We start from the raw sequence: 19,714 nt of genomic DNA on the forward strand, positions 1-19,714 counted from the left end.
CCCGAAAGATCAAAGAAAATTGAGAAACAGTGAAACACGAATACGATGCTAAATTACCATGGTAATTACCATTTTCGTAATTTACCTGAGAAAATTGTAAATTACTGTTACCAGGGTAATTTACCGCGTAAATTACCAGGGTAAATTACCGATTCGTATCTCTACTTTTCCTGATAGATATCAGCAAACCATTCATGATCCATGGTTTCAGCTTTTGTTTTTTATGTGAATATTTAATTTTGCTTTTAATGGTAGACTTACGTATGTTACTTTGTAAAATATCAACGAAGATATTTGACGCAGTGTTCCAATTATTTTCATTTAAAACCGAGGTCCACGGTTGGATCTTTATGTTTTGTAATAGTAGTTCGTAATCCAAAAATTGACTTTGAATCATTCTTGGGATATTCTGTACGTCGTTAGGAATTCGTAAATTCGGAATGTTCACAATTACAGCGGAATGATCGGTCATATCAATTTCGCTGAGGATTGAAGAAATATCCATAGGGTCAAGGCTTCGTGTCTTTATAAATATATCATTAATGCAAGTGTTAGTCGACGATGACACTCTTGTAGGCCTGTTGATATAGGAATTTAGACCATGTTGATTAAGTATTGTTAGATAGTCCGATACAGATGCTTCATTGTCGTTGAGAAGGTCGATATTAATATATCCCAACCATATTATGTTAGAGGTGTTCATAATTGTCGGAAATTCTAATTCAATTTCATTTAAAAGTCCAAAACATTTGAATTGGGAGATCGATAACAGCCGATTATTCGAAAAAGCATGTTGCTTGGAAATTTTACATCAATTACTTTTATTGTTACAGTATTTAGGTTTATGTTGAGCTCGTTAAATATTATATCAATTTTTACGTAGATAGCTACGCCATCGTTTCGATTTTTATAAGTTTTAGAACAAATTAAATTGTACCCAGGTATATTAAAATTATCTGCATTACAAATATTAAACGTCTCTGTTAATACAATTACATCCAGTGAAACTTCTATCGATTCAAGAAATATTAAAAATTCTTCAAAATGTTTACATAAACTCCTTATGTTGAATTGAAATATAATAGACGAACTAGAGTTAGTTTTTTAAGTGTATAAAAAACATTGGTTCAATGTTTCTGAGGTAGAATTATTAAAAAAATCAAATATATCGTTAATCATAAACAACTAAGGCGTTATAGTTACATCGGAATTATTCGTAATCAAATAATTATACAGTTTTGAGGTCATTTATCGATCTTATTCTAATAGCTCTAAAAAAATCTTTCCGTCACTAACAATTACAATTTTTTGCTTTGGCTAGTTGCTTAGTTTCAAATAGTTTTTTTATTTAGTGGGGTTAGTTGTTCATTGATAAATATTTTATTATTTTTAAGAGCTTTGTTTAAATCGTGGCCTGATAAGTTTTGAATAGATTTGATACCTTTGAGCCATATATCTCTTTATTTTTTAGTAGTAAAAATAACTCTTATAATGGGTATCGATAATAATTGGAGAATTCATTATCGTCAAACTTTAGGCCTAAAACATTAGCAAGCGATTCTAAAATAGGTTTCAATTGTTCATTTTGGCTTTCCTCAACCCCTATTATATCTATATTACACAGCAGACTATCTTGTTTAATTTCATTGATAGTTATTTCCTGGTTCTGTACTTTAGCCTCTAAAATATCATTTCTTGCTTTCAAGTCTATATTTTCTTTTTTTATGTCGCTAACGTTATTATTTATTTTGGCCAAGGTATTATTGAAATCGTCAATTTTGTTGGAGCAAAATTGCACAGATTGTTGAAGGTCGTCTATTTTTTTAAGATTGTGTTCCATAGCGGGGATCTTATTGACGTGTGCCTCGATTTCGTCTAACTTATTAAGTCGCGAGTGGATTTCATTTATATTCAAGAGTAATAATTGAAAGTTACTTGCTTCAGAATCGTACCCTATAGATTTAACACCCTCTTGTTTACCGGTACTGTCGGATTCACTTCCAGATACTGGTTTACAGGCTTCGCACTTCCAGGTTGTTTTACGAGTGGTACGAAACGTTTCATCATTTTTAATCGCTGTACAGGATATGTGTTAATATTCCTTGCAGGCCGTATACTGTATTTCGTCTTTAGCATTTGTTAGCTGTACGGAACATTTCTTGCATGTAGACATTTTAAGCCAATATCGTATCTAACCGACGCGAATAAAATACGGGAACTGACTGATAACGGAGCGATGTTAGCTATGACTGCTCGCTCCAAATTATAAATTATTATATATAACAGTACAGTTTCCCCAGTTTGGCCTTTTTTCCCGCTTAAACCCCAAGTGAAAATAAAAGTGGCCTAAATGCCCAAATAAATTGCCTATAAAATATAAATTTTGCACAAATATAGTTTCAAGCCGAACAGTTACCCAAAAAGAGACTTTTTAACCTTCGTAGCAACAACTTTCGGGCAACCGTAATCCCTAAAGGAAGAAACTTTCAATCCACGCGTCGTCAAAATTTGACCCGTTTGTTGGAGACAATGCTGGCTCCATCCCTTCTTTGTCGAGAAAAAAAGGGGTCGACGCCATTTACAGACGCCCAAAACTGCGAGACATCCAGAAAGAAGCCCCTCGTATTTTACCGTTGGGTCATTCTTACCGGGTTTTCATGGACACTCGTAGCTAGAAAAATAAAAGATTGATATTTCTCCATTTTGCGGGAAGCTTATACTTTATTTTATATTTCACGCTCAAGCTGTAAGGAAAGCGCTTCGCATTTTTATAATGCAAGATATTTCTAGCGTGCCGCGTGAGCTGGAGGCTGCCGCTATTTTTTTTACCAAAATAAATATGGCAGTTCCGAATCACAGACGTCTTTTCATTAAGAAAAGAAAGTTATTATTTAACTTTTAGTAATTATTAAAGCCAAAAATTATAAAAGAAGGTATAAAAACCATCAATACTGAAATTATTTCAAATTCAAAATCCTCCCTTTCTTTAAATGGTAATCGACGTTCCATAGCAGCGATGTATTCTTCAAATTTTGAACAGTTATCCTGATTGCCATCAATTTGTTGTTGCTTTTTAGTTTCACATCGAATATATATATTCGAAGTGACACTTTTGCTATGGACGGAATGTCGTAAAGTGTTGTTTGTTTGTCTGGCGTCGTGGAAAGCATGTTTTATACGCTGCTTAAGATGTCGACTATCATACAGTTGAGATGTCATTTTTGAAATAAGATCATTAGTTGTGGCTGTCGTTAACCTAGCCCTAACTGTAATATTTGTATATTGAGCGTTCCGAACGCTTGATACTGAATATACTGAAAACTAACTGCGGTGCATAGTACTACATTCACGAGTGGGGTGCGATGAAATATCTCTGTGGTGCATAGTAGTACATAATTGGTGATTTCTTTACGTCCCGTTAAAATAATCGAAATCGGGGGGGGGGGGCTGTCGTTAACAACAATTAAAAGCTTGGAAAGAGCAAATTCAATTATATCTCATAAAGGGGTAGGTTATGCCCACTAGCGCAGTTCACATTTGCGCGGTTTCCTATTTGTGCACTTTCCCGATAGCGTGGGGCCTCATGTGATTTTCCACCCCCACAGTTTCCCATTAAAAAACAAAGAAACAAAAAATTTTCAAGTTTAATCCCTTATTTTATTCCCAAAAATAAACAGTGCCTATGCGCCTGCGGGGCGCCCAGCTAACCTAACCACGTCATTCCCTATTCAAAGTTATATACACTGAAATTTGATAAATTAATCGAAATTATCGAAATATTTTTGAACTTTCTTTCCCCAACGGAGATTCGAATTCGGATTTCCTAAACAGCACTCGGACGCTTTACCTCGAGACCTTTTGGGACATTGCGCTTTTGATAACTGCGCTTAAAGGCATATACCAAGGGTATACCAAGGGTATGGTGCAATGAGGAATCTCTGTGGTGCATGGTAGTGCATCGTTGGTGCATTCGATTAGGCACGTTAAAAGTATCGATATCAAGAGTGGGGGTGCTACCGTTAACTTAGCACCCCCTCGGGCTATAGTTAATTATTTAGATTTTACAGAAACATTTTTATTTTAAATTTAACACGGTGCAACGACACATCTCTGTGGTGCATGATGGTGCATGACGGGTGCATTATGTGTCAAGTATCAATTTTTCGTTTTCGGAGGGGGTGTGCTAACTTAATGTTAATTAACTTAGCACCCCTTTTTGCTTTTCAATATCCGTCCCCCTTGATGGTGCAACAGAAAATTTCGGTGGTGCAAGTTGGTGCATGAAGAGTGCATTATGGTGCATAATATATCGACCGTGGTGCACAATGGTGCGTAATTATGGGTGCGTTTGAATGGCACCATTTTCGATGCTAATGGTGAATGGTGGAGCTTGGGTTAACCTAGCAGCCACTTTTTTAATTCGAAAATTTAAAAGGTACAAAATTGAAAAATAAAGTTATTTCCTTAAATAGTATGGTGCGTAATGATTCGACTGTGGTGCATAGTTGTGCCTAATGAGTGCGTTTGAATGGCACCATTTTCGATGCTAATGGTGAACGGGGAGGCTGGGGTTAACCTATCCCCCCATTATTATTTGATGTAATGCTATAAGGATAAGGGTTCGTAATGAGTCCACCGTAGTGCATAATGGTGCGTAATGGGTGCGTTTGATTGGTTAACAAGTTTATAAGAGAAGTGGAAGTGGGGGGGGGGGCTCAGATAAAGTTGCCTCTCCCCCTTTGAAATTGCAATTTATTACTGAACACCAATGGTGCGTAATGGGTTACTGATGGTGCATAATGGGTGCCGTTGAATCAACTTGTTAGTTTTTGAACACAGCGTTTGGGGGGGGGCAAGTTAACTGAGCTTCCGACCTCTCCGCGGCCGTCCAAAAAAAAGTTAAATATCTTGACCCCGATGGGACCCGTATCAGATATTAAGCTGATTAGTAAATATATTAATTTTTTTATTGAAGAAAACCAAAACACATGACATCGCCTAAGCGGCAAAAATTCAAAGCTAAATAAATTGAAAAGAAAGTAGGGCTTGAAGCAGCCAGGGTTAAATAAGCGTAGGGATTTGTCTCTGAAACTGATGCCGATGTATTAGAGCTGGAAGCCACAGTCTATGCAGCTTGAGGAGCGTTGTCCTAAGATCCCGGATCATTGCTCGCAGGCTTTTGACGTGCATCGACAGCGCCATTCCCAATTGAACCAGAGTGAGTAGAACGGCGGCCCTGTTTCATGCATGCAGAGGCAATGTGACCAGGCTTGCGGCATTTGAAACATGAAGACTCGACACCAGCGTAACTGATGGTCCACCTATCCTTGTTCAAGCCTTCGATGACATTCTGAATTCGGCGGCGCATCCGAAACAGGATCTTCCTGGTCCCGTTGGTTGCGTGAGGATGATCCTGGTGTACGACGAACTCCCAGGAGAGAACGTCACCAAATTCCCGTAAACGGGTGGCGATGGAAGTGGCATCGGCGTCGCCTGGAGCCCCTTTCAAGAAGAGGGTGACCCGCCGGGCGTCGAGGGAAGAGATTGGGCAGGCGTGACCTTTCACAGACATCGTGCCCGAGTCCATCATGATATCAAAGAAACGTTGGGAGGTAAAAGAGACATCAAAGCGGTTTGAGGGCATTGGCTGGATACAATTAAAGGCGCGAGGGCCAAACATAGCCTCAAATTCACGAGCAAGATCAAGGAAACCGACTGTTTTAGGCGGGTAAATTGAAAGTGTTAACTGGCGTTGCGGAACAATAGCCATGTTGGAATCTAAAACAGACACCGAAACTAATTAAAAAAAGAGCTATGGGGGTTAAATAGCTTTAAAAAATCAAACGATAATCGCAAGACCCAAAATCAGTAGCCCAAGAAAATTTGGGTCAAGTTTCGTAAAATGGGAAAATATCGCTGTTCAGTATCATAAGATCGACTCTCATAAGGTCGACTGAACCTGCCCATAAGGTCGACTGTCGACCTTATGAACACTATGGGCAGTCCATAAGGTCGACTCTCCTACCCTAACCATAAGATCGACTTCCATAAGATCGACTGTTGATGTTCATAAGATCGACTGCTCACAAGGTCGACTTTTTGAAGTCAAATCAAAGTCACCTGATAGTTAAGCCATAGAAAATAGAAGGGCTTATTAGCCTTTGACAACTGTACTAGGTAAGGCTTATATTTAATATAGTCGATCTTATGAACATGCCATAAGATCGACTGTCGATCTAATGAACCACCATGTTGTTCATAAGATCGACTGAACTTGCTCATAAGATCGAGTGCTCATAAGATCGACTGCTCATAAGGTCGACTCTCATTTCCTTCTTAAGATACTATAAATAGAGTAATAATTCTGCAATAGAGTTTTCTGAGATCCTACTGTTGCAAACACGAAATTTATTTGATTTGTTATTAGATAATTTTTAATTTTCATCGAAATGTGTGTATGTTTTTTTAAATTGGTAATTAACTTCTTATTTAAACCAAAAGAGTGTGATTTCCAAAATTTTTAAACTTGAGTTAAATTATTCGGAAAGCATCCAAATTATATATTTGCTTTCAACCAGACGGCGACACGGCATAGGTTTCGTTTGCAATAAAGAGTATATGTTTTTTTAACTAGTTTTAGCTTTGGTTTTAGTTAGATCATGAATAAATTCATGGTTAGATTCATAATTATTTAAAATTATTTATGTTAAACCAGCATTAATAATGCCGGTTTAAATGGTTTTATTTAAATAGTTTGAGACTTAAGTTAATTAGAAAAGTTCAAGATAAAGACTTGGATTAAACTTTCAACTTGAACAACTTCCACTGTATGGTAAGAAACAATTTAAAATTCAATTTTTATTAGACTTTATTGTCACTTAATACTTATAAATAGCTGATTAGTTTGATTAATTGATTATTAAGAAAGACTCCTTGAGTACTTGACTTATTGTTCAAATATAAATGAGTTCTAAAGTTCTAAAGTTTATTGAAACTAGCAAAAGGCAATGCCCATCACGCTAGTATGAAAGAGATACAGAATAAAATGTGTAATAATGAACACATACAAGAATATATACAGTATATACAATCAATTGAGCAATAATAAAAAATTACTACTGGAGTTCGAGATGTCGCTTCAATTCCCGCAGAAATTTCGAGCGAAGAGGAATGCAATGGAGGTTAAGTTATTTTACTAATTTAAACTTGTTGTAGGCCTCAGACATTGTCCCAGTGACCAATCCCTATTGACATTGAACATTTAAACAATGACTGATGACCGTAATGAGACGCATTTTTAAAATAGTCAGAGACTTTTTCAAAATTGGAAGCCCTTGGTATTCCATCGCGGTCCTACCTCCTCAAATATCAATATAAAAATAAATTGTCCCTTAATTTTTTGGCTTAATTTCAATAATTAAATAATATGCATATTTGGTTTGAAAATTATTAGACACTTTGAGAACCAAATGAACAAATTATTTGATATAGTATTAAATATTTGGATGGTATACAGTATTTGATCAAATATTATTTGACATGGTCCCTGTAAAAAAAAGTATTTGCACATCCCTATTTAAAGGAAATTTGTTTATATCGATAACAGAAAATCAAATGATTGAGTAAATTGCAAAAAGATAATTTATTAAAAATGTGAAATATGAAATTCATATATTTACATTGACTAGTTATTAAAACAATTTTTAAAAAGGTTTTAGGAATGAACATAATATTGAAAATGTTATAATAGCACTAGATTTTTTAAAAACAATATTTAAAATAAAACAATTATCCATATTTAAAAATTATTTGTCTATAAAAAAAATCCATCCAAAAGAAAGCTATTTTCATAATACTGGAACATGAATTGGTTGAGGCGGATTCATCTGAAATATTTGACATTAATTACAGAAAATGTCCGATATGCAAGAAAAATGCGTTAAATTCGATAACCAACCTTAGGTAAAAACAATTTGAAATTCTTCCATGATTTGACCGCAGACTGGACAACGAAGAGATAGAGGATCTTCTCGTCGCGCAGCTTGATCCGCAAGTTCCTCGGCGCATTCTTGACAACAGCAGAAATGACGGCATGGCATGGCCATGCGACTTCGTGGGACAGCCCAACAAATGATGCAGGTCAAAACTTGAAGATTGGCTGCGCCTTCTACTTGAACCTCTTGAACGGGAGCATAATTCAAAGGAGGGAGGATCGGTGCCGGAAAATATTGTCCATAATCATCTGCGGGAATTTGAAAATCTTCTTCGTCGTCGTCGTCCTGGATGTTTGCGGCTTGAGGGTCTGCGGCGAGAGCTGGTCCAGCTAGAATCTGAACGGGAACCGGCGCTGGAAGCACGAAGAAAATATTTGGCGCTGCATCATCTAGAAATAATTCAAACTATTTATTATCGGCCAAATACTGTTGGTATACAAAGTTCGTTTCCTGTATATTATACTAGATGGCGCTATAAGCTAATATCTACTAGATGGCGCCACTGACTGATATAGTCTTAAACTAAACTTCACCTATTTTTTTTTTCTTGTTGTTATAATTCAATATATACATTTAAGTATATCTGCGTACCATTTTCTTGAGGTATGTCTGGGTCGGGAATCACAAAATGTTGCCCAGGCTCTATCCTGTGTTTGACTCTATCCATAAAATCTCCGATAGTTAAATTTCCATTACCATAACGTTCAGATAATCTCATAATTGCTCTAAAAAACAAAATAACAATTGAATTAGCAGAAAGAAATTACTTAAAAATATAGATGAAAGCAACTAACTTGTTGTTATGGAGATATTTTTTGTTACGCCCACAACGAATGACTTGGTCCTGTTCTACCCCCAAAGGACAGTCCCTTTGTTCCCTATCTTCTACCATTCTCAGTTTGTCTAAAAAGAACTTTAATAATTATAAAAAGAGAGAAAAAAGGGTAAAAAATCGCTTCTCTACTTACCAAGGTACAGGTAAATATTTGGATGTTTGGTTGGCAGACTTCGATTAAACTGAGAGTTAAACGACTCTGTGTCGTTGTTCGTTCTTTTGGTGCGACCGTAGACAGAGACTCTATCGACACCAACTACGTCCAACCAATATTGCTGAATATAATCAGCTAAAGCGTTCAAACTTCCAGTTTCGACGTTTGAATACTGCGATAAATAAAAACTTTGTTTATTAAAGACGAAAAAAGATGTAAAATATTTAAACTATATTAAATTTACTAACCTGAAGCAATGAAAGTTCAGCAATTTTACCCCTTATGTGATCAAGCCCGTGGGACATGTCGTCAGCTTAAAGAAGTGGCAATATCATGATGAGTTTCATGATACCGCGAGCATCTTGACGATCCTGATCTCTTTCTTCATACATTGCCAAAAGTGTTGGCCTCTTCTGCATTTTGCGGTATATAGCCTATTTGTATCAAAACGGAAATTATCAGACGACGATTTAATTTAGAACTTAAATAATGAATTTATTTAAATTCATGCTAAAATAAACACTGCAACGCGCCTGGAAAGCCTAATGGATTCTAAAGGCTGGTGGTGATCAAAGATCGTTACTTATTGGCGAAAAATTTAAATATATAATCTTTATCTTCGGCGGTATGGTAAATTCAGAAAATATTTTACAATCATCTTCAACAATTATATCGTCATAAGTTATAGCTAGAAATAAATTATTCAAATACCTGCGCAAAATGGAACCAGCATCCAGATATACGAGCTTGTGGGAAATGATTGGACAAGCTCTCTTGTAGTCCCATCTCGAAATCCGTCATAACTTCCTCCGGCTGCAGTTGTGGAAATTCCAGACAAATCCAGTTGAACAGTTCATCATAGGCAGCTTTGGTTTTCCTGGTGAGAAGGGCAAAGACAAATGGGAACGCATATTCGCCGGCTTGAAAGTGAACGGTAACCAGTTGCTTGAAAAGAGCTGGCACAGAAAACGTTCCGTCAACGAAAATGGACTTCATGGCGTTCACCTTCGTAGTCATGAAGTGCGAGACGAAGACGAGACTATTAGAACCTGGAAGAAAAGCTCTGAAAAAAGGATTATTTCTTGTGTCCACGCTGAAACGAAAACCAGGTTCGATAGCCAGTGCGTCGGCGAGCTCGCGGACTGTGCCTGGAACTGGAGGAAAACTGAGCCCTGGCTCTAGACATTGTGGATCTCACGCTGTAGAAAGCCGTATCCCTGACATCGAAACGCAGACGGGCTTCGTCAAAAAGCTCCCGGAGCCCTCGGTTGTTGTTGGCGGCTGCGTCGTTTCTGCATCGTTCTCTGAACTCGATATCCCTGATAGCCTTGACTGGAGGTGCATGATTGTGATCTGCGTTTTTTCCTTCTCCAGGGACCAGTACGTCGCTACCGCTTCGCAAAACTTTCCTGCAAGGACACTTAGTCTTTCTATAATCATAGCACTTCAAAAACGTATTACCTTTACTCTCCCTCTCTTTTACGTAAAGAAATTCATCTTGCAAATAAACTACGGTATTTGATCTTAAACCAGGCAAGATTCTCATGGTGGAAGTATCTAAAATGAATTTACTACGAAATATAAGTTAGTTTACTTTTTATTTACCAATGAAGTTTGGAAAACCAATTGAATTCCAACTAATTAGGCTGAAAAGGGAATCGTTAAAATATATTTGACAAAAACGTTACCACGCCGAGCTTTCCAAAACCAAGCTCGTTATTTCGTCGATTAATGAAGCTGAAAGGATATTAAACAAAAAAAGCTATACTACTAAGCTTAATTAGACCGAAAGCCAAAACCCGCAAAACCTGTGGAAACACAATACCTGGAAAATAATTAGGAAATATAATGATATTATAATGAAATTAATATTTTCACAGATTATTAATTATTTTATTATTTATTTATTTATTAGTTATTTTGTAAAATACGTTAAAACACTTGGTTTTACCACCGAGTTCCAAAACGAGAGTCTTCCCTAACGAAGTCGAGTATTGAAAATCCGTAGAACTGAAAAGACAGTTTAAAAAAATGTATATATATATATTAAACAAGTTAATGTCACCACCACAATCGCTGAATGCCAAAATGCTAATTTTAAAAAAAAGCAACAATTTGACCGTAGCACAGTCTAACCAAGGAAACTGTCCTTGGTCTAACTTTTCGAGAGGAATTCTCCGAGAGAATAATTTTGGTCACTCCAAATTTTGGTTTGAACCTTAACTTGTCCGCGTGATATGACGTCAAGCTGTAAATTCACTCCCATTGAAGGGAACGAAAAAGATGACCGCTACATATAGTCTTTACCCCTCTGCAGTGGCTGGCTCTTCCCAACAAAGACTATATAAGTTTCGTTTGTACGCCAGTCTACGTAGCGAAGGGTGTATATAGTCCTTGCTTGCCAATTATCCCGCTTGGATATGACATTGGGAAATTTCTCCGTGCTTCGGGAGAATGGGGACTTCAAAGTATACCGCGCTAAAAGCCCGAAAACGTACGGAAAAAGTCATAAATTATCAATTGAAGAATGCGACCGGAGACTTTCGGGCAGGGATGAGCTTTTATTGTCAATGGTTGAAGGTCAATGTCGTTGTTTCCAAGAAACCCAGTACCTCAAATTTGGTTTAAAATTTAAGAAAGTGGGAAAAAGCGCCGATATTATATTAAAAACAAATACACACAATTTTTCTATTTTCAAAGAAATAACTATATTTAACACATTCTGTACAAAACTAAGATAATACGAAAAACCTTTATTACACACAAATATTTCGAAAAACAACGCAATTAAATCTATTGAAGGAAAAAATCATTGTTCATTTCAGAGGGAGGATTAGCGTGAGAAGAATAAATTGTTATTAGAATCATAAGTAACATAATTCTTTAAGTATGACACTTGTAGCCTTGCTCATGCATTTTGGATTACACATCCTTTCTTCACTAATGATAAATCAGAAAAACGACTAGCAACTTTGTAACCCGGAAGATTAATACTCTTTGGGATTTAATTTTTTTTATTGGTCATCGAATTTATTGGTCAGAGTTCAAATTTAGCCCATCATATAGCGCTACAAAATATTATGAGGTACGAAATGTATGAAATAAAATGGCCGTTATGGTAGACGGCTTATTAGGCCTAACTCTATCGGAAAGTTATACCTAAATACTAAATATTAATTATATTATTAGGGTCATTTTCAAAGTTTGAACTGAATAAAATATTGTTATTGCGTAATTAGCAATTGTAAAAGTTATTCCAGAAGTTTGAAAAAGGTTAATTCTTACATTTTAATTCATTTTTATTTTGTCACAGCGGACAAAACCAGGCATTCATCCAGGTACAAAATACAAGTATATTCAAATAATAGTAAAAATCTGGAAGAAATTGTAATAAAATATTCGTAAACTAAATGAGAAACCTTTTTACATTAAAAACGTAACAAGCTGAAGGTTTTTTAACGTCTACAGTATTTGGTGCACAACATTGATAAACATCAATGAGATTGATCTTCTCAATATACTACACTAGTGATCCACAAATTTCGAGTTGTTGGTGAATTTCTAATATAATACCATTTGCCCGATATAAAGATTTAATATTGTTGGGGAAAATACATACAATTTCGTTAATTTCTTCCGTTGTTAACGTTTCCGTGGTGAAAACGAAATTCTATCAATGTAATCGGGCGTGAGTTATTTAAATCACGCTAATTTAAATCATGTTTTTTTTAATCATCAAACGTAATTGTTACTCGATATTAATGGATTTAGACCAACATTTTTTTTTGTTTATTTACCTTAAATACCAAGCTCCCTGGAGTTAAGCAGACTATTATTATAATTTTTTTTTTAAATTTCGTGCATTTTGAAGAAATTTTTCGTAAAGGTTTTTAAACCTGAGCTAAAAGAGTCTGTTGAATCGGAATTTGGTGTCCATTTTACTCCAGCGGCTCTAGTTTATAATTTAATAATTATATTTAATTTATTATATTATATAATTTTGAAAGTTTTTTTATTTAATTACTCTAATTTAATTAGCTCCCTAATGAGCTCCTACTCCGAAGACTAGCCAAAAAAGTGAAATATGGCCATTTTTTTTAAAGGTTAGGTAGAAATACTTTTGTCACCAATACTAAATTTAAGAGCGACCTTTCTATACGTAAGAAGATACTTAAATTAAATTGTTGTGAATTTTCAAGGTGGCCGAATGAAGATTAGCAAATAAAATGTGAAAATTGGACAATTTAAAAAAAAATGTTTTTAAATAAATAATTGCTTTACTAACATTAAATACAAGAGGGACCTTCTATAGGTAAGAATATGCTTAGATTAAAATTTATTAATTTTGGAGGTGGTCTTTTTCTTGAGGTTCTACCTAACTTTAGCGTGATTTAAATAACTCACGCCCGATTACTTTGATAGAATTTCGTTTTCACCACGGAAACGTTAACAACGGAAGAAATTAACGAAATTGTATGTATTTTCCCCAACAATATTAAATCTTTATATCGGGCAAATGGTATTATATTAAAAATTCACCAACAACTCGAAATTTGTGGATCACTAGTGTAGTATATTGAGAAGATCAATCTCATTGATGTTTATCAATGTTGTGCACCAAATACTGTAGACGTTAAAAAACCTTCAGCTTGTTTCGTTTTTAATGTAAAAAGTTTTCAGATTTAGTTTACGAATATTGTATTACAATTTCTTCCAGATTTTGACTATTATTTGAAAAACTTGTATTTTGTACCTGGATGAATGCCTGGTTTTGTCCGCTGTGATCAAAATAAAAATAAATTAAAATGTAAGAATTAACCTTTTTCAAACTTCTGGAATAACTTTTACAATTGCTAATTACGCAATAAAAATATTTTATTCAGTTCAAACTTTGAAAATGACCCTAATAATATAATTAATATTTAGTATTTAGGTATAACTTTCCGATAGAGTTAGGCCTAATAAGCCGTCTACCATAACGGCCATTTTATTTACCAATAAAAAAAAATTAAATCCCAATCAGAAAAACGACTAGCAAATTTGTAACCCGGAAGGGTTACAAAGTTTCTAGTCGTTTTTCTGATTTATCGTTAGTGAAGAAAGGATGTAGTAATCCAAAATGCATGAGCAAGGCTACAAGTGTCATACTTAGGGGTATTATGTTACTTATGATTATAATTACAATTTATTCTTCTCACGCTAATCCTCCCTCTGAAATGAACAATGATTTTTTCCTTCAATAGATTTAATTGCGTTGTTTTTCGAAATATTTGTGTGTAATAAAGGTTTTTCGTATTATCTTAGTTTTGTACCCAATGTGTTAAATATAGTTATTTCTTTGAAAATAGAAAAATTGTGTGTATTTGTTTTTAATATAATATCGGCGCTTTTTCCCACTTTCTGAAATTTTAAACCAAATTTGAGCTACTGGGTTTCTTAGAAACATCGAGTTTAACCTTCAACCATAGACAATAAACGAAAGTCCCCCTTTCCATTCTTCGAATGATGATTTACGACTCTTCCTACGAACTCCACCGTTCTTTTTCGGGCTTTTAGCGCGGGATACTTTGAAGAGAAGTCCCCATTCTCTAGAAGCACGGAGAAATTTCCCAATGTCAAATGTCAAATCCAAGCGGGATAATTGGCAAGCAAAGACTATATACACCCTTTGCTACGTAGACTGGCGTACAAACGAAACGTATATAGTCTTTGTTGGGAAGAGCCAGCCACTGGCCCACTTCAGAGGGGTAACGACTATATGCAGCGGTCATCTTTTTCGTTCCCTCCAATGGGAGTGAATTTCGAACTTGACGTCATATCACGCGGACAAGTTAAGGTTCAAACCCAAATTTGGAGTGACCAAAATTATTCTCTCGGAAAATTCCTCTCGAAAAGTTAGACTGTGCTACGGTCAAATTGTTGTCTTTTTTTTAAATTAGCATTTTGGCATTCAGCGATTGTGGTGGTGACATTAACTTGTTTAATATATATATATACATTTTTTTAAACTGTCTTTTCAGTTCTACGGATTTTCAATACTCGACTTCGTTAGGGAAGACTCTCGTTTTGGAACTCGGTGGTAAAACCAAGTGTTTTAACGTATTTTACAAAATAACTAATAAATAAATAAATAATAAAATAATTAATAATCTGTGAAAATATTAATTTCATTATAATATCATTATATTTCCTAATTATTTTCCAGGTATTGTGTTTCCACAGGTTTTGCGGGTTTTGGCTTTCGGTCTAATTAAGCTTAGTAGTATAGCTTTTTTTGTTTAATATCCTTTCAGCTTCATTAATCGACGAAATAACGAGCTTGGTTTTGGAAAGCTCGGCGTGGTAACGTTTTTGTCAAATATATTTTAACGATTCCCTTTTCAGCCTAATTAGTTGGAATTCAATTGGTTTTCCAAACTTCATTGGTAAATAAAAAGTAAACTAACTTATATTTCGTAGTAAATTCATTTTAGATACTTCCACCATGAGAATCTTGCCTGGTTTAAGATCAAATACCGTAGTTTATTTGCAAGATGAATTTCTTTACGTAAAAGAGAGGGAGAGTAAAGGTAATACGTTTTTGAAGTGCTATGATTATAGAAAGACTAAGTGTCCTTGCAGGAAAGTTTTGCGAAGCGGTAGCGACGTACTGGTCCCTGGAGAAGGAAAAAACGCAGATCACAATCATGCACCTCCAGTCAAGGCTATCAGGGATATCGAGTTCAGAGAACGATGCAGAAACGACGCAGCCGCCAACAACATCCGAGGGCTCCGGGAGCTTTTTGACGAAGCCCGTCTGCGTTTCGATGTCAGGGATACGGCTTTCTACAGCGTGAGATCCACAATGTCTAGAGCCAGGGCTCAGAGTTTTCCTCCAGTTCCAGGCACAGTCCGCGAGCTCGCCGACGCACTGGCTATCGAACCTGGTTTTCGTTTCAGCGTGGACACAAGAAATAATCCTTTTTTCAGAGCTTTTCTTCCAGGTTCTAATAGTCTCGTCTTCGTCTCGCACTTCATGACTACGAAGGTGAACGCCATGAAGTCCATTTTCGTTGACGGAACGTTTTCTGTGCCAGCTCTTTTCAAGCAACTGGTTACCGTTCACTTTCAAGCCGGCGAATATGCGTTCCCATTTGTCTTTGCCCTTCTCACCAGGAAAACCAAAGCTGCCTATGATGAACTGTTCAACTGGATTTGTCTGGAATTTCCACAACTGCAGCCGGAGGAAGTTATGACGGATTTCGAGATGGGACTACAAGAGAGCTTGTCCAATCATTTCCCACAAGCTCGTATATCTGGATGCTGGTTCCATTTTGCGCAGGTATTTGAATAATTTATTTCTAGCTATAACTTATGACGATATAATTGTTGAAGATGATTGTAAAATATTTTCTGAATTTACCATACCGCCGAAGATAAAGATTATATATTTAAATTTTTCGCCAATAAGTAACGATCTTTGATCACCACCAGCCTTTAGAATCCATTAGGCTTTCCAGGCGCGTTGCAGTGTTTATTTTAGCATGAATTTAAATAAATTCATTATTTAAGTTCTAAATTAAATCGTCGTCTGATAATTTCCGTTTTGATACAAATAGGCTATATACCGCAAAATGCAGAAGAGGCCAACACTTTTGGCAATGTATGAAGAAAGAGATCAGGATCGTCAAGATGCTCGCGGTATCATGAAACTCATCATGATATTGCCACTTCTTAAAGCTGACGACATGTCCCACGGGCTTGATCACATAAGGGGTAAAATTGCTGAACTTTCATTGCTTCAGGTTAGTAAATTTAATATAGTTTAAATATTTTACATCTTTTTTCGTCTTTAATAATCAAAGTTTTTATTTATCGCAGTATTCAAACGTCGAAACTGGAAGTTTGAACGCTTTAGCTGATTATATTCAGCAATATTGGTTGGACGTAGTTGGTGCCGATAGAGTCTCTGTCTACGGTCGCACCAAAAGAACGAACAACGACACAGAGTCGTTTAACTCTCAGTTTAATCGAAGTCTGCCAACCAAACATCCAAATATTTACCTGTACCTTGGTAAGTAGAGAAGCGATTTTTTACCCTTTTTTCTCTCTTTTTATAATTATTAAAGTTCTTTTTAGACAAACTGAGAATGGTAGAAGATAGGGAACAAAGGGACTATCCTTTGGGGGTAGAACAGGACCAAGTCATTCGTTGTGGGCGTAACAAAAAATATCTCCATAACAACAAGTTAGTTGCTTTCATCTATATTTTTAAGTAATTTCTTTCTGCTAATTCAATTGTTATTTTGTTTTTTAGAGCAATTATGAGATTATCTGAACGTTATGGTAATGGAAATTTAACTATCGGAGATTTTATGGATAGAGTCAAACACAGGATAGAGCCTGGGCAACATTTTGTGATTCCCGACCCAGACATACCTCAAGAAAATGGTACGCAGATATACTTAAATGTATATATTGAATTATAACAACAAGAAAAAAAAAAAAAATTGGTGAAGTTTAGTTTAAGACTATATCAGTCAGTGGCGCCATCTAGTAGATATTAGCTTATAGCGCCATCTAGTATAATATACAGGAAACGAACTTTGTATACCAACAGTATTTGGCCGATAATAAATAGTTTGAATTATTTCTAGATGATGCAGCGCCAAATATTTTCTTCGTGCTTCCAGCGCCGGTTCCCGTTCAGATTCTAGCTGGACCAGCTCTCGCCGCAGACCCTCAAGCCGCAAACATCCAGGACGACGACGACGAAGAAGATTTTCAAATTCCCGCAGATGATTATGGACAATATTTTCCGGCACCGATCCTCCCTCCTTTGAATTATGCTCCCGTTCAAGAGGTTCAAGTAGAAGGCGCAGCCAATCTTCAAGTTTTGACCTGCATCATTTGTTGGGCTGTCCCACGAAGTCGCATGGCCATGCCATGCCGTCATTTCTGCTGTTGTCAAGAATGCGCCGAGGAACTTGCGGATCAAGCTGCGCGACGAGAAGATCCTCTATCTCTTCGTTGTCCAGTCTGCGGTCAAATCATGGAAGAATTTCAAATTGTTTTTACCTAAGGTTGGTTATCGAATTTAACGCATTTTTCTTGCATATCGGACATTTTCTGTAATTAATGTCAAATATTTCAGATGAATCCGCCTCAACCAATTCATGTTCCAGTATTATGAAAATAGCTTTCTTTTGGATGGATTTTTTTTATAGACAAATAATTTTTAAATATGGATAATTGTTTTATTTTAAATATTGTTTTTAAAAAATCTAGTGCTATTATAACGTTTTCAATATTATGTTCATTCCTAAAACCTTTTTAAAAATTGTTTTAATAACTAGTCAATGTAAATATATGAACTTCATATTTCACATTTTTAATAAATTATCTTTTTGCAATTTACTCAATCATTTGATTTTCTGTTATCGATATAAACAAATTTCCTTTAAATAGGGATGTGCAAATACTTTTTTTTACAGGGACCATGTCAAATAATATTTGATCAAATACTGTATACCATCCAAATATTTAATACTATATCAAATAATTTGTTCATTTGGTTCTCAAAGTGTCTAATAATTTTCAAACCAAATATGCATATTATTTAATTATTGAAATTAAGCCAAAAAATTAAGGGACAATTTATTTTTATATTGATATTTGAGGAGGTAGAGACTTCTTCAAAATTGGAAGCCCTTGGTATTCCATCGCGGTCCTGACTATTCTAAAAATGCATCTCATTACGGTCATCAGTCATTGTTTAAGTTTTAATTAGTAAAATAACTTAACCTCCATTTCATTTATATTTGAACAATAAGTCAAGGAGTTTTTCTCAATAATCAATTAATCAAAGTAATCAGCTATTTATAAGTATTAAGTGACAATAAAGAACTAATAGAAATGGAATTTTAAATTGTTTCTTACCATACAGTGGCAGTTGAAAGTTTAATCCAAGTCTTAATCTTGAACTTTTCTAATTAACTTAAGTCTCAAACTATTTAAGTAAAACCATTTAAACTGGCATTATTAATGCTGGTTTAACTAAAATAATTTTAAATAATAATGAATCTAACTAAAATTAGTTAAAAAAACATATACTGTTTATTGCAACGTGTTGCCGTCTGGTTGAAAGCTAATATATAATTTGAATGCTTTCCGAATAATTTAACTCAAGTTTAAAAATTTTGGTAATCAAACTCTTTTGGTTTAAATAAAAAGTTAATTACCAATTTAAAAAAACCCACACATATTTCGATTAAAATTTTATCAGAAATTACCGTGTTTCAAAAATATTTTTTTTAAATTCTATATCAAGTTTTCGTTGCTATAGAGAATAGGTTTATTTCCTAATACTATAGAAGAAATCTTACTATAAAAGTGCTACTATACTTTAGTCGATCTTATGAACCAAATGGCATGTTCATAAGATCGACTATATTAAATATCAGCCTTACCTAGTACAGTTGGCAAAGGCTAATAAGCCCTTCTATTTTCTATGGCTTAACTATCATGTTACTTTGATTTGACTTCAAAAAGTCGACCTTGTGAGCAGTCGATCTTATGAACATCAACAGTCGATCTTATGGAAGTCGATCTTATGGTTAGGGTAGGAGAGTCGACCTTATGGACAGCCCATAGTGTGCATAAGGTCGACAGTCGACCTTATGAGCAAGCTCAGTCGATCTTATGAACAACATGGTGGTTTATTAGATCGACAGTCGATCTTATGGCATGTTC

The 19,714-nt window shown here is 35.3% G+C and overlaps 3 protein-coding genes across 3 annotated transcripts; 1 reads left to right on the forward strand and 2 right to left on the reverse strand.

Moving 5' to 3' along the window:
• Positions 1-7,689: 7,689 nt before the first annotated feature.
• Positions 7,690-9,288, reverse strand: LOC149930906 (uncharacterized). Its single transcript, XM_090157977.1, has 6 exons — positions 9,232-9,288; positions 8,963-9,155; positions 8,789-8,897; positions 8,586-8,719; positions 7,958-8,383; positions 7,690-7,886 (listed from the first exon to the last, which is right to left on the reverse strand). The coding sequence occupies exons 1-5, from the start codon at positions 9,286-9,288 to the stop codon at positions 7,959-7,961; spliced, it is 918 nt and encodes a 305-aa protein (XP_090014103.1). The 3' UTR covers positions 7,690-7,886; position 7,958.
• On the reverse strand, positions 9,082-11,052 carry LOC149930907 (uncharacterized). Its single transcript, XM_090158355.1, has 4 exons — positions 10,445-11,052; positions 9,695-10,392; positions 9,232-9,417; positions 9,082-9,155 (listed from the first exon to the last, which is right to left on the reverse strand). Exons 2-3 carry the CDS (start codon positions 9,998-10,000, stop codon positions 9,298-9,300), a joined length of 426 nt encoding a protein of 141 aa, XP_090014481.1. The 5' UTR covers positions 10,001-10,392; positions 10,445-11,052; the 3' UTR covers positions 9,082-9,155; positions 9,232-9,297.
• A 3,890-nt stretch (positions 11,053-14,942) lies between these two features.
• On the forward strand, positions 14,943-18,284 carry LOC149930908 (uncharacterized). The gene is made up of 9 exons (XM_090159222.1): positions 14,943-15,062; positions 15,277-15,325; positions 15,443-16,304; positions 16,582-16,767; positions 16,844-17,036; positions 17,102-17,210; positions 17,280-17,413; positions 17,620-18,045; positions 18,117-18,284. The coding sequence occupies exons 3-8, from the start codon at positions 15,468-15,470 to the stop codon at positions 18,042-18,044; spliced, it is 1,884 nt and encodes a 627-aa protein (XP_090015348.1). The 5' UTR covers positions 14,943-15,062; positions 15,277-15,325; positions 15,443-15,467; the 3' UTR covers position 18,045; positions 18,117-18,284.
• Positions 18,285-19,714: the final 1,430 nt, after the last annotated feature.

Source organism: Leiobunum rupestre, chromosome 9, assembly GCF_980474605.1.
Source record: "Leiobunum rupestre chromosome 9, qqLeiRupe1.1.hap1, whole genome shotgun sequence".
In the NCBI taxonomy this organism is placed as follows: Eukaryota; Metazoa; Arthropoda; class Arachnida; order Opiliones; family Sclerosomatidae; genus Leiobunum; species Leiobunum rupestre.